Here is a 13,802-nt window from a genome sequence, read left to right as displayed (position 1 = left end):
AGAATGGGAAGATGGCTGTGACTGATATTATTAGGAGTAATAATAGTGAACATAATTTTGCTAGCAACTTGACGCTCGCTAATGTCGGGCATTCATCATCGGGTAACAACAGAGCGAGTGCGGGGGTAGCATCCGGGACCTTGTCACAGACTCGAACGCAAGATGCTGCCGGTCCGGAAGTCGAGCACCAAACGGAAACCAAGTCGGTGAAGATAAGAACGGCGTTGGGTGAAGATAGTGCCACCCACCAGCGCCTGCCAGTTCCGGAGACTAATACATCAACTCAGAGCGCAGTTATATCAACACAAACAGTGACAGCGACAGTCAACGGAAGAGCGGCAGAAGTGGTTTCACCGGGGGTGAGTGCCGTTGTAGAACGAACAATAACACCACGGGAACATTTGCCACGAAATAGCTACAGTGCTACTAACGTCGACAGTTTCAATTTGCTCGACGTTGGCGTTCCCGTCAGTAACAGTAGCGAACGGATGACAGTAGCGGCCATCGGCGGTGTAGGTGCGGTGGATTCCTCGTCGACGCACACCTCCGAACCGAAGCAGCACGAAACACGAACCAGCAATAACATATTTGCTGGTGAAAACTTTGACGAGCAAATTATTTTCCTCAACGGTGGCGATTTGCTCGAAGCCAGTCCAGAGCAGTACGACATGCGCCAGTTCGGCAAAGTGGAGCGGGACATCGGGATGAGCGACTTGAGAAACATTAACCCGTTCCTCAGCGATGAACCGATTGCGCTGCCTTTGCGGCCCATTATCCGGGGTCCGACGGATGATCATACCGAGGACAACGTGGTCGTCATCTACGCCGAGCAGCACGAAACCGTTACGCTGGCCTGCGAAGTGGACGCGGACATCACTTCCAGCGTGTGGCTCAAGGATGGCCAGATGGTGCACATCATGGACAAAAAGTCACGAACCGATGACGTTCGGTTTGTGCGAGAATCACACGGTGGCATCACCATCCGCAACGTGATGCTGGAAGACGACGGCGTGTGGCAGTGCGAGGCGGAGAATGCCCGGGGCTTCTTCTTCAATGGACGGCCCATCAAGCTGGTTGTGCTGGGTAAGTAGCAGTCCCCAAGCTGGAATGCGTCTATTAGCGAGCACTGGTTGTCATTTGCCGGCATCGGGGCTTTTGTTTCCGGTTCGGTTACACTGTTATTGGAGAGTAACCTGTTAGCGAGGGGGCAAGTGCGTGATACATCGCTATGAGTGTCTGTTAATCAGTTCGAGGTTGATATTTTGCCTGCTGGAATGGCACTTGGTACAAGCTTTCAATGGGACAAGTTTTTGTTGTTTTGAGAAGAGGAAACATATGGTTTAAGTTTACACTACCATCCGCCTCCATTAAAATCAAAAAAGTACTTGCTTGAGTGGAGCTTTCTCATTCCACTATGAAAAGTCAGTTCAATGAAGTTTCGAAGATTTATGTAGAAAGCGTTTACATCGCAGATCAATAAAAATACCTTTTACAGGGGAAGGAAAAGCGCCTCTTTCGTATTCCTGAATTCGATGTGTCACAATAAGAAACAAAAACTTTCAATTTATTACCAACGCTCATTGTGAGCATTCGGATTTGATCGTTATGGAGTCAAATGCATTTCTAACAAGACTACGAGCATCAACATTCACAGGGATGGTGGAAAAGGTCATATATTTAATTTTTTTCAGTTTGATCTCAAGGGATTTTTTTCACACAGTTGACACAGTTTTGACTTAGCGCTCAAACTGAAAGTAAAATGAAGATCCTAATTATTTTAAGCCCGTTTCGGTGAATTTTGGTGCCCTTAGCAAGCTTGGATGCGCGGGAAGTCTTTAGAGATTTGAATGAAGTTTTTCAGTAAGCAAACTTTAAAGCAACGAGTTTGCTTACGCCGAGCAATTGGTCTAGAGCCTTTCAAAGAATTTTCTTACTCGTTAAGGGAACCAAAACTCACTAATCCAATAAGAGAGCTATGATCTTTCATATTTTCCCAGTTTGAGTTCTAGGGCAAAACCTGTTTAATCACTGTAATATAGAAACTAAAATATGAAAAATATCATTATTTTGGTACTTGTTAGCCCTTGTATCATATTTGAAGCATTTTGAAAATATGTTTTGAATGTACAAAAAATAATGCGAATGGAATTGATCACAACTAGAAATTATGTAATTTTTTTAGATTCTAATATACACCGAAAATTCTAAAAACTATGAACTTGAATGAAAGTGACGAATGACTAAAAGTTAGAGTCACTTTAATTACCTAAATAAATAAATGAGCTTAAATGGCTGAAAAAACCGTGAATCTCAAAATGTGAAAACATGGAAAATAGTAGGAGGGTGGTATCCAAGACACGACTGCATAGTTGACGTAGGACTACAATAATTTTAAAATTTTATTTTGAAGCTATGTTTGATTTGAGCTCGTTTTACTTTTGTAGTTTGCTTGATTTATTTCAACCAATTTCAGCTCAACATCTTCCAAGAGGAAGGTATTTTGGTTCGGGTGGTAATATCAAGTATCTAGGTCGTCAGCCCAAATTCATCAAGCGACACCTCAAACGACTTGGAACTAAAACTAGTTCATTGGTGTCCTTTTTTACTGTTAAGGTTGTCTGGTCAACCACTTAAAAAGTCAAAAAAGTCATGAAAGTTTATTAGTAGTGTTTATCAGTATACAGAATCAATCAAAAAAAATTTGATCACTTTCAAGATACCAAAGAACAACGAAGTTACCATATTTGAAAATTATATGTCTGTTATCTTCGAAAATAAACTGGGCTAGAGTGATGCACAACATTAACCTCAGCAATTAATGTTTGCATAGCGTTGTTTAATTACAAGTATGGCTATGGAAAGTAATATTTTCTTGCGAATGCTAATTCAAAAAAAAATCAATTGAAAAATACAAAAACTAATGTCGGAGCTCTAATATCAAGATGAAATGAATTTGGTTTTCCTCTATACCGCCACCGTGGGATGCAACTAGTATTGTCATATTGGACTAAATTCATTTAGCTAGTAAAATATAATCATCAGTACAGCTCGTTTAACTACCTATTCAAAGATCTGTACGGAGCATTTTGGTTTTCTATTGTATTTTAAATACTCTATATCTTGTTATTTAAATAAATCTGAAAAAAGCAGAGTGTAAAGTTCAAACGCATTTTGTTGTCCCTGGCGGCGCAGCGTATTTTGCGGCACCCGAAAAATCATATTGAATTCTGATATTTGCTGCTTCACGAAACAACAAGAAGAAGAAGACAATTCAAACGGCAATTCGGTTGTGTTCCATGCCCCACTGTGCGTCAACAGCGGCAATGTAGTTTTCACTTGGCTTGACTGTACAAAAATGAATATCGAGTTTTTTTTTACTGATAGACTACGAGTAACCAGCGCTCTGTTCATACGTTGCTCAGTGCAGTACTGTTTCCTATGCCATCATATTCTCCTTCAAGACATCAGTTTTATTAACATTAACATTAACATATTTATTCACAGCAGAACGTAATACTGTTTGATTGCGGGGGTGGTTACGAATTTTCCGAAATAGCTTCACCTTCAAGACATCAAAATAGTCTAGGCTCAGAGAAACAAACATTAGTTGACCTATTGGGACGGGGAGATTCTGTCAATTTTTTTTTTGCCACTGCTATACAGGACATCACAGCAGGCAGTTGGTGTCTATTCATGAAGTCTGTGTCAGGCCTGCTCGCATTTGATTGGTACATTGTTGGTGAAAATTCGACCTTGAAACTTTTATTCAATTTTCACTGTTTAACAATAACAATGTTTAACAATAACAATGAAAATTGAAGAATCACAAAATTGTCCATTATTTTATCAGTCCAACGACATATTGATTATTGTGATCCATCATGTGGTTACATCAGTATAACCGTTTGAAATCTTTCATTCCGACGTTACATCTTGGTTTTAGTTTCCGCGGAATGTATCTCGATATAGTGCGGTTAGACGTAGTCCTACGTCAAAATTCAATATGACGAAAAAGGCTACCAAGGGTCAACATTGTTTGAAAAGTTATTAGGAAAGAAATTTATCAAAAAGTTTATTAAAAGAAAAAAACAAGCAGGCTTTAAATATTCAAAAGGTTGAAAATGCGTAACAGGCCAACTCTGGCAGAAAAGCCTAAAACTTAAAAGGATGAAACAAGTGAAAAGGGTTGAAAACTCCCCAAAAAGGCAACAAAATTTCAAGATGCCAATAATACTGAAAAATGTTAAGTAATTGCAAAAATACCATTATCCAGCTGGTAAAATATGAGGGAGTTTGAAACATTCCAAAACGCTGAAAAATGACTTCGCTGCTAAAATGAGTCCTGACGAGATGAATAAAGGCTTACGAATAAAAAAATAGGTAAAACTAAGACAAACAAAAAAGTTAGTAAAAGCTGAGAGCATCAAAAGCGTATAATTGCTAAGAGTGCTAAAGTTAAAACGCAGAAGAAATGTGAAAAATTCATGTAATCAAACGTCAAACAGTTGGGAAAGGTAAAAAAAGGCAAAAGAACGATTTTAAAAATTAATAACAATAAATTTGGAAAGAAAGAAATACCGAAAACACTCACAAAAAATAAATTGGTTTGAAAACGTCACGATATAAAAAACGAATAAAATGGCCAAAAAGTACAATGAAACAGTTTTTTATATGCCTGAAAGGCATTGGGACTAAAAGATCTACTATGGCCATCTTGTTAATTATCTTTTGTGGCTGGCCCCGCCTACTCACCCATACTCATTGATAGAGCAGGGTTGCTTGGTAGTAATGCTGTGCCCCAAGTCGATCAGTCAAAGAGGTAAACGACCTATTTGGGATTGGCATTTCATACCTGATATAAAGTTTAGGTAATGTCCGAAGAAGTAATACCTAGCAAACGCAAGGGTTTTACACTGACAGGGCAGTTTCTGGTAATAACTCTGGTGTAGAGACGTAGTTCACCACGCTTGAAACCGAGTCTTTTGGTTATAGCAGGGTTTGGAAAGGTAAACTGTTTAGCTTGTCTGTAGCCCTGTGTGTTGTTCGATCGGTTCCATGCTCCAGGTTCGCCCTTGATGGCGGAATTGAAGGTACCCAAAAATGGTTCAGGGCCAATGAATTGCTGTGCTGATCCTTGTCTTGCGAGGCTGATACCATAGTGTCCAGGACTGTCGGGATATCCTCAGTAGTGCTGCGCTGCACTTCTAAGCTAAATTCTATGCACATTTTGAGGACTCTAGTGTCAATAGTGCAGCCTGGCTATCCGAGAAAATGCCGATTTTCGGATGCCTGTAGTAACGTTTGAGACATATTTTGGCACAGACGAGTATAGCGTACACTTCTGTTTAAAAAACGGCGGGTCATTGGAATAGTTTCCTTACCACCCATAAACTTCTGAGCCAGTTTTGGGTCCTAATTTCGAACCTTCTGTATAAAAGCAGATGATGCCTGATGGAAGTGCAGGACCATCCCTGCTCCGCAAATGGCGATTGGTTTCAATCACCAAATATGGAACGTCGAGATTGTTCTGAACCGCCATGCAGTATGATACTGTGGTGACTCAAAATTTACGTTTCGTACATTCGTATTAAACAGGAAATAAAATCTCTTTGCTACTTGCGAAACTAGGAAAATGTCATAACTTGAAAAAAGGTGGAGCCACAAACAACATGACTCTAAAATAGACATCGTGGAGCGAGATGGTATTATGATTAAAATACCTCTGGATCAACAACCAGACAACACAAAGGATGATGGATATTGTATCATTTTTTTTTGGTAAGATTTGGACCACTGCGACCATTATTTTGATCTTTTGTAGTTATATTGAATCATTGCTGCAATAACCGTTTTCCAAGGTTAGAAGACTTTGGTGAGTGATTCAGCAACTGTGATAAGAATTCCCTGTCGATGATTTTAACAGCTTTTAGATAGCACTGTGCACAAACAGCGGTATATAAAAAACTAATCCGATTTTGAACGGAAGTTCGGTATGTTGTGTTGAAGATGCTGAATCATTTTCAGAAATGCATTATATTTCATTCAAAATGTTGGAACGTCTTAGGGAAGACGGTTAATTCGACTGTCGTATACCAACTCTTTTGTACGGCACCGTCAACCATAAACAAAACAAATTTCGATTCAAACCACTGACCCGCGCAAGTAAGTTCCGTTACTTACTGAAAGCCTTATGCCTAAGCGTTACAGCACACTCGCTACCAGGCCTTGTAGCGAGTGTACCGCAACGTTTGGTGCCTGATTCATACAGCACGCAAAATGCAGCGTTGCAATTTAAATGCTCGACTCTCCAGCTGTTTCCAGTAGGGGCCCAAGCTGGCCACACATGTAACACATAGAAATAAATATTTTGGCAATTGCATTTGCCTATGTCTGTTATCTTCGAAAATAAACTGGGCTAGAGTGATGCACAACAGTAACCTCATAAATTAATGTTTGCATAGCGTTGTTCAATTACAAGTATGGCTATGGAAAGTAATATTTTCTTGCGAATGCTAATTAAAAAAAAAATCAATTGGAAAATACAAAAACTAATGTCGGAGCTCTTCTAATATCAAGATGAAATGAATTTGGTTTTCCTCTATACCGGTACCGTGGGATGCAACTAGTATTGTCATATTGGACTGAATTCATTTAGCTAGTAAAATATAATTATAAGTACAGCTCGTTTAACTACCTATTCAAAGATCTGTACGGAGCATTTTGGTTTTCTATTGTATTTTAAATACTCCATATCTTGTTATTTAAATAAATCTGAAAAAGCAGAGTGTAGAGCTCAAACGCATTTTTTTGTCAGCGTATTTTGCGGCACCCGAAAGATCATATTGAATTCTGATATCTGCTGCTATACGAAACAAGAAGAAGAAGAAGACAATTCAAACGGCAATTCGATTGTGTTCCACGCCCCACTATGCGTCAACAGCGGCAATGTAGTTTTCATTTGGCATGACTGCACAAAAATAAATATCGAGTTTTTTTGTACTGATAGACCAGCGCTCTGTTCATACGTTGCTCAGTGCAGTACTGTTGCCTATGCCATCATATTCTCCTTCAAGACATCAGTTTTATTAACATTAACATATTAATTAACAGCAGAACGTATTACTGTCTGATAGTGGGGGTGGTTACGAATTTTCCGAAAAAGCTTCACCTTCAAGACATCAAAAAAGTCTAGGCTCAGGGCTAACATTAGTTGACCTATTGGGACGGGGAGATTCTGTCAATTTTTTTTTGCCACTGCTGCTATACTATATCAATTTTTTTGCCACTGCTTGCTATACAAGACATCACAGCAGGCAGTTGGTGTCTATTCATGAAGTCTGTGCCAGGCGTGCTCGCATATGATTGGTTAATTGTTGGTGAAAATTCGACCTTGAAACTTTTATTCAATTTTCACTGTTTAACAATGAAGTGATAATGAAAATTGAAGAACACAAATTTGTCCATTATTTTATCAGTCCAACGACATATTGATTATTGTGATCCATCATGTGGTTACATCAGTATAATCGTTTGAAATCTTTCATTCCGACGTTACATCTTGGTTTTAGTTTTCGCGGAATGTATCTCGATATAGTGCGGTTAGACGTAGTCCTACGTCAAAATTCAATATGACGAAAAAGGCTACCAAGGACAAATTTAGAAAATCTATAACGAGCGTCTTAGCAGAGTGATTGAGAAATCAAAGAAATAGTTATCGGTTTCCGTTATACTCTACTACTTTCTTTTGGAAATAAATATTGAAATTCAGTCCGCAAATATATATTTCGACTGTGACGTACAGTCTTCCTCAGTGCTAATGTGGACTGGTAAAGAGCAAAGCGTAAATCCTGTTTTTTATTTGTAGTAGGTAAAATAAAAATTTAGCACTCTTAATTGGAGTTAGGTAGGGAATTATGCGGTCGATTGTTTACCGTACCATGTCTGGGGTTTTTTGGAAGCAGATGAATAGCCATGAGGGGTGATTACCTGCGTCTTTATTGAGAAGCGTGCATGAGTGTTGTTTATAAATTTCTAAACTTTCAGCTACGCCCAATTTCCATAAATTATTAACGGGGTGGAGGAGGTGAATGTTATCTTCGGATAAGTTAGTGGTTAGTGGATGTTCCTCGTTAAATATATGTTCAGCAACTTTTGATTTGAAAAGGTATGGTGGGGCATTTTTTGAAACTTTACTTGCTTTTGTCACCTACCTAACCTAAGAGTGCTAAATTTTTATTTTACCTACTACAAATAAAAAACAGGATTTACGCTTTGCTCTTTACCAGTCCACATAAGCACTGAGGAAGACTATACGTCACAGTCGAAATATATATTTGCGGACTGAATTTCAATATTTATTTCCAAAAAAAATTAGTAGAGTATAGCGGAAACCGCTAACTATTTCTTTGATTTCCCAGGCTACCAAGGGTCAACATTGTTTGAAAAGTTATTAGGAATGAAATTTATCAAAAAGTTTATTGAAAGAAAAAACCAAGCAGGCTTTAAATATTCAAAAGGTTGAAAATACGTAACAGGACAACTCTGGCAGAAAAGCCTAAAACTAAAAAGGATGAAACAAGTCAAAAGGGTTGAAAACTCCCCAAACAGGCAACAAAATTTCAAGATGCCAATAACACTGAAAAATGTTAAGTAATTGCAAAAATACCATTATCCAGCTGGTAAAATATGAGGGAGTTTGAAACATTCCAAAACGATGAAAAATGACTTCGCTGCTAAAATGAGTCCTGACGAGATGAATAAAGGCTTACAAATAAAAAAATTAGGTAAAACTAAGACGTACAAATAAGTTAGTAAAAGCTGAGAGCATCAAAAGCGTATAATTGCTAAGAGTGCTAAAGTTAAAACGCAGAAGAAATGTGAAAAATTCATGTAATCAAACGTCAAACAGTTGGGAAAGGTAAAAAAAGGCAAAAGAACGATTTTAAAAATTAATAACAATAAATTTGGAAAGAGAGAAATACCGAAAACACTCACAAAAAATAAATAGGTTTGAAAACGTCACGATATAAAAAACGAATAAAATGGCCAAAAAGTGCAATGAAACAGTTTTTTATATGCCTGAAAGGCATTGGGACTAAAAGATCTACTATGACCATCTTGTTAATTATCTTTTGTGGCTGGCCCCGCCTACTCACCCATACTCATTGATAGAGCAGGGTTGCTTGGTAGTAATGCTGTGCCCCAAGTCGATCAGTCAAAGAGGTAAACGACCTATTTGGGATTGGCATTTCATACCTGATATAAAGTTTAGGTAATGTCCGAAGAAGTAATACCTAGCAAACGTAAGGGTTTTACACTGACAGGGCAGTTTCTGGTAATAACTCTAGTGTAGAGACGTAGTTCACCACGCTTGAAACCGAGTCTTTTGGTTATAGCAGGGTTTGGAAAGGTAAACTGTTTAGCTTGTCTGTAGCCCTGTGTGTTGTTCGATCGGTTCCATGCTCCAGGTTCGCCCTTGATGGCGGAATTGAAGGTACCCAAAAATGGTTCAGGGCCAATGAATTGCTGTGCTGATCCTTGTCTTGCGAGGTTGATACCATAGTGTCCAGGACTGTCGGGATATCCTCAGTAGTGCTGCGCTGCACTCCCAAGCTAAATTCTATGCACATTTTGAGGACTCTAGTGTCAATAGTGCAGCCTGGCTATCCGAGAAAATGCCGATTTTCGGATGCCTGTAGTAACGTTTGAGACATATTTTGGCACAGACGAGTATAGCGTACACTTCTGTTTAAAAAACGGCGGGTCATTGGAATAGTTTCCTTACCACCCATAAACTTCTGAGCCAGTTTTGGGTCCTAATTTCGAACCTTCTGTATAAAAGCAGATGATGCCTGATGGAAGTGCAGGACCATCCCTGCTCCGCATATGGCGATTGGTTTCAATCACCAAATATGGAACGTCGAGATTGTTCTGAACCGCCATGCAGTATGATACTGTGGTGACTCAAAATTTACGTTTCGTACATTCGTATTAAATAGGAAATAAAATCTTTTTGCTACTTGCGAAACTAGGCAAATGACATAACTTGAAAAAAGGTGGAGCCACAAACAACATGGATCTAAAATAGACATCGTGGAGCGAGATGGTATCATAATTAAAATACCTCTGAATCAACAACCAGACAACACAAAGGATGATGGATATTGTATCATTTTTTTTTGTAAGATTTGGACCACTGCGACCATTATTTTGATCTTTTGTGGTAATATTGTATCATTGCTGCAATAACCGTTAGAAGACTTGGTGAGTGATTCAGCAACTGTGATAAGGATTCCCTGTCGATGATTTTCACAGCTTTTAGATAGCACTGTGTACAAACAGCGGTATATAAAAAACTAATCCGATTTTGAACAAAAGTTCGGTATGTTGTGTTGAAGATGCTGAATTATTTTCAGAAATGCATTATATTTCATTCAAAATGTTGGAACGTCTTAGGGAAGACGGTTAATTCGACTGTCGTATCCCAACTATTTTGTACGGCACCGTCAACCATAAACAAAACAAATTTCGATTCAAACCACTGACCCGCGCAAGTAAGTTCCGTTACTTACTGAAAGCCTTATGCCTAAGCGTTACAGCACACTCGCTACCAGGCCTTGTAGCGAGTGTACCGCAACGTTTGGTGCCTGATTCATACAGCACGCGAAATGCAGCGTTGCAGTTTTAATGCTCGACTCTCCAGCTGTTTCCAGTCGGGGCCCAAGCTGGCCACACATGTAACACATAGAAGTAAATATTTTGGCAATTGCATTTGCCTATAAAAGCGAATGATTTTCAATAAAGCGAGAGAATTAATCAATGAGCATTCCGCAGCGACTGGTCTACCCCAGTACGTCTCATCGGAATTGCTTTAAGCATAAAAGCATAAGAGGTTTTATCGTTGCGAACGGTTTTGACTTTCGTCAACTCCGTCACCGCTAAGAAAAGAAACCCCTCGTTCCGCCGGATAAGTATTCGATTCAAGTATTCAAGTTGCTATCTGCTTCCATCCGACAAGAGAAGAAATTGATTATCATACTTCCAAGCCAAAACACAATATAACGTGTTTTTGCTGCGTGGTTGTTATCTCCATCGAGCCGATTTCACTGTTTTCCTGTTCTGAGCTTTAGAAGCGAACTGGTAATTGGTTGAATGTTGGAAAATTTACTGAAAAATAATTGATTTTCAATCTAACTTTTTACCACTTTTCTATAGCATAGATATGTCAACTATTATATCTCAAAGTTGAGGTAGCATTCAAAATCCGTTACCACCATAATAAAGTAGGGTGTAATCCTACGTCAAACGAAATAAAACTGAAGCAAAAACATGAGTAAAAAATTGAGAATTACCAGAATGATAAAAAGCCATTATAGCAATATTTAAAAAATATGATACCAATTTTGAAAGTATCGAGAAATGCAAAAAATGACCAAAGAATGTTAAAATTTATCTAATCGAATTCCAATTAATATGTAGAAAAGGTAAAACAGTAATTAAAAACGAAAAAAATATTGTAGAGATTATTATCCAAATGTCTAAAGTACGAAAAACTCTAAGCTTTAGGTATTAGTTAACCTTTGTTTCATATCTCGAACATTTTTGGTCAAAATGTTCAAAAATTTAGCGAGATGAGAAAAAAAAATAAAATTCCAATAGGTCCAAACCTAAAGTTATCAAGGTTTAATGTCAGATATACAAAAATTATTGGGGATGGCAAAAAGGCTATAACATTTCCAAAGCAACAAAAAGTCTGAATAACCAGAAAATGTGCAAATTGCCTTAAATGCTAACTGGCATGAAGGCCTAAAAACATCAAGAATCGAGCTGAAAAATGTACACTAATTTGCAAAACGGCATGAAAACTGTTCAATGCCAAAAAAGAAACAAAAAAAAACAAAAATGTCTAATATATTTCATTGCTTGTTACGTTTAAAATGCCCTATTATAATCGATTATAATTATCAAATTATTTAGGTAAATTTATGATTATAATCGGTTACATTTATCAAAACAACTGACTTGTTCCGATAAAAAAATGCAGAAACTTCATTAATTTGAAAGTTAACGTAATTCTAACCGAATAATATTATCAAAAAAGTTCATATCAAGGTTTCGAAACAACAACCTACAAATTTTCAGTATTTTAACTATAAAAAGCTAATTTCGCAAAATCGACTCGAAACGACACATGTACCCGCTCGGAATGAGATTCACGTAGCTCCAATTGATGAATTACGTGTCCTCCGTACTTTCATCTGACATTCCATCAAGTTCTAAATAACAGTGTAGAATTCCGCTCATACATGCTTCGGAAAGTTGATCCACCCGACAGCATCGTCGTTGCCTTCCGTGTTTCCCCGTCGCTCGTGACGCTTCAAGTTTCCTCTTGTTCACCGAAAAGCCACCCGAAATCGATTGAAAAGCAGAAAACTAATCTTCTCCTTCCTCTGGTGTGTGTGTGTTATACGAAGCTACTACGTGTGCACATCACACCGAATCTCCCTCCTGCATTCAGGGCGGTAGAATCCAATCGTTTCCTAGAAAATCATTCGTCGCTTGCCCCCGTGCCACCGGCCCCGAACGGACGGCACCAGTGGAAAACGAGCTGAGTCACAATTATTGGGAGAAGTTCGGGAATGTTTCTTCTCTACTTTGTAGAATTTTCGTACAGTTTCTTGGGCACTTTAGGTTCCTTTGGCGTTTTCTCCTTACGGTTTATACACAACTGAAGCGGAAAAACTGGTAGGAGGAGAGACAGAGAGTAGTGCAGAAGTGGGTCTCCCGTGTTCCACCCAGCCGTTCAATGTTGCACTATGAGCGTAGATTTGATCCCTGCCAGAGCCTCCACTCTGCCACTGCTGCCATACATGCAGTCGACGCCTTGCTGGCTGGTTACTTCATTCTTGTTTCCAGTGTGCAACGATGTCAAATGCTTTTCTTGGTGAAGAGCTTCTCTCATTGCCTTTTTATGAGAAACTATTTTATCCCTATCACAGCCGAATGAATGGGCCGAAATGAAGATATCAGGAACTGTTTTTTTTTTTTTGGTTGACAGCCAGTGCAGCCTCGGAGTTGGCAACCGAACAAAGTCACTTTAAATTGGATTTGGTGCAGTTCAATTTCGGTCAATGTTCGGTTTGACATTTCAACTTAGCACAACAGTAACTAAATTGGATTCCGATATACTGTTCGAGGCACTGTCAGTTGGGTTCTTGACTTAAAACAGAAGTTCTAAATTAGTTCAGCTGCACGTAGCACGGAAATTCTTCATTGTGCGAAATGCTTCAAGACAATTTAAATTCCATTTTGTTCAGCTCAAAATTCGCATGGCTGATATTCTTTGTCATATAAGACCGCATAAGAACGGAAGAAAGAGGTCTTCTGTTTCGAGAAGGAAAAGCAAAAAAAAAATCATAAATTATATTCGTCTGCTAAACTTTACCGCTGCTCACATCAAAGCCGAGCGCCCGTTCCAGCTAACACCTAGATGCTGATTGTTCGTTCTGGTGCACTCTCGTTTCAGATCCCCCCAAGGAACCGTACCTGCTGATAGACCAGCGGCGCCTCGACGCAGGAAACATGTTCATCCCAGTGAAGGAAAACTCGGAACTAACGCTGGCCTGCGTCAGCGAGGGCGGAAATCCGAAACCCTCGCTTAGCTGGGAAGTACTACTAAGTCCTGGAATCGACCGTCACGCACAAAAAATCTCCAACGATGTGCTAGAACTGCAGGAGATTAAGCGAGACAAGGTTTGTATTCGTATTCGGTGTGGAAATGAATTTCTTTTGCCGGTATGTTA

General features: G+C 38.9%; 1 protein-coding gene across 1 annotated transcript in view; it reads left to right on the top strand.

Annotated features, from left to right (window-relative positions):
• LOC129725692 (uncharacterized) overlaps positions 1-13,802 on the top strand; it is a 239,805-nt gene that overhangs the window by 167,753 nt on the left and 58,250 nt on the right. The window contains exons 3-4 of the mRNA XM_055681776.1: positions 1-1,083; positions 13,526-13,752. The exon at positions 1-1,083 is cut by the window's left edge and continues 786 nt beyond it. Coding sequence (XP_055537751.1) covers positions 1-1,083; positions 13,526-13,752 — 1,310 coding nt within the window. The remainder of the gene's footprint in view (positions 1,084-13,525; positions 13,753-13,802) is intronic.

This window comes from Wyeomyia smithii, chromosome 2 (genome assembly GCF_029784165.1).
Source record: "Wyeomyia smithii strain HCP4-BCI-WySm-NY-G18 chromosome 2, ASM2978416v1, whole genome shotgun sequence".
In the NCBI taxonomy this organism is placed as follows: Eukaryota; Metazoa; Arthropoda; class Insecta; order Diptera; family Culicidae; genus Wyeomyia; species Wyeomyia smithii.
Note: the sequence above shows the minus strand (reverse complement) of the source record. Positions and strands in the feature narration are given on the sequence as shown.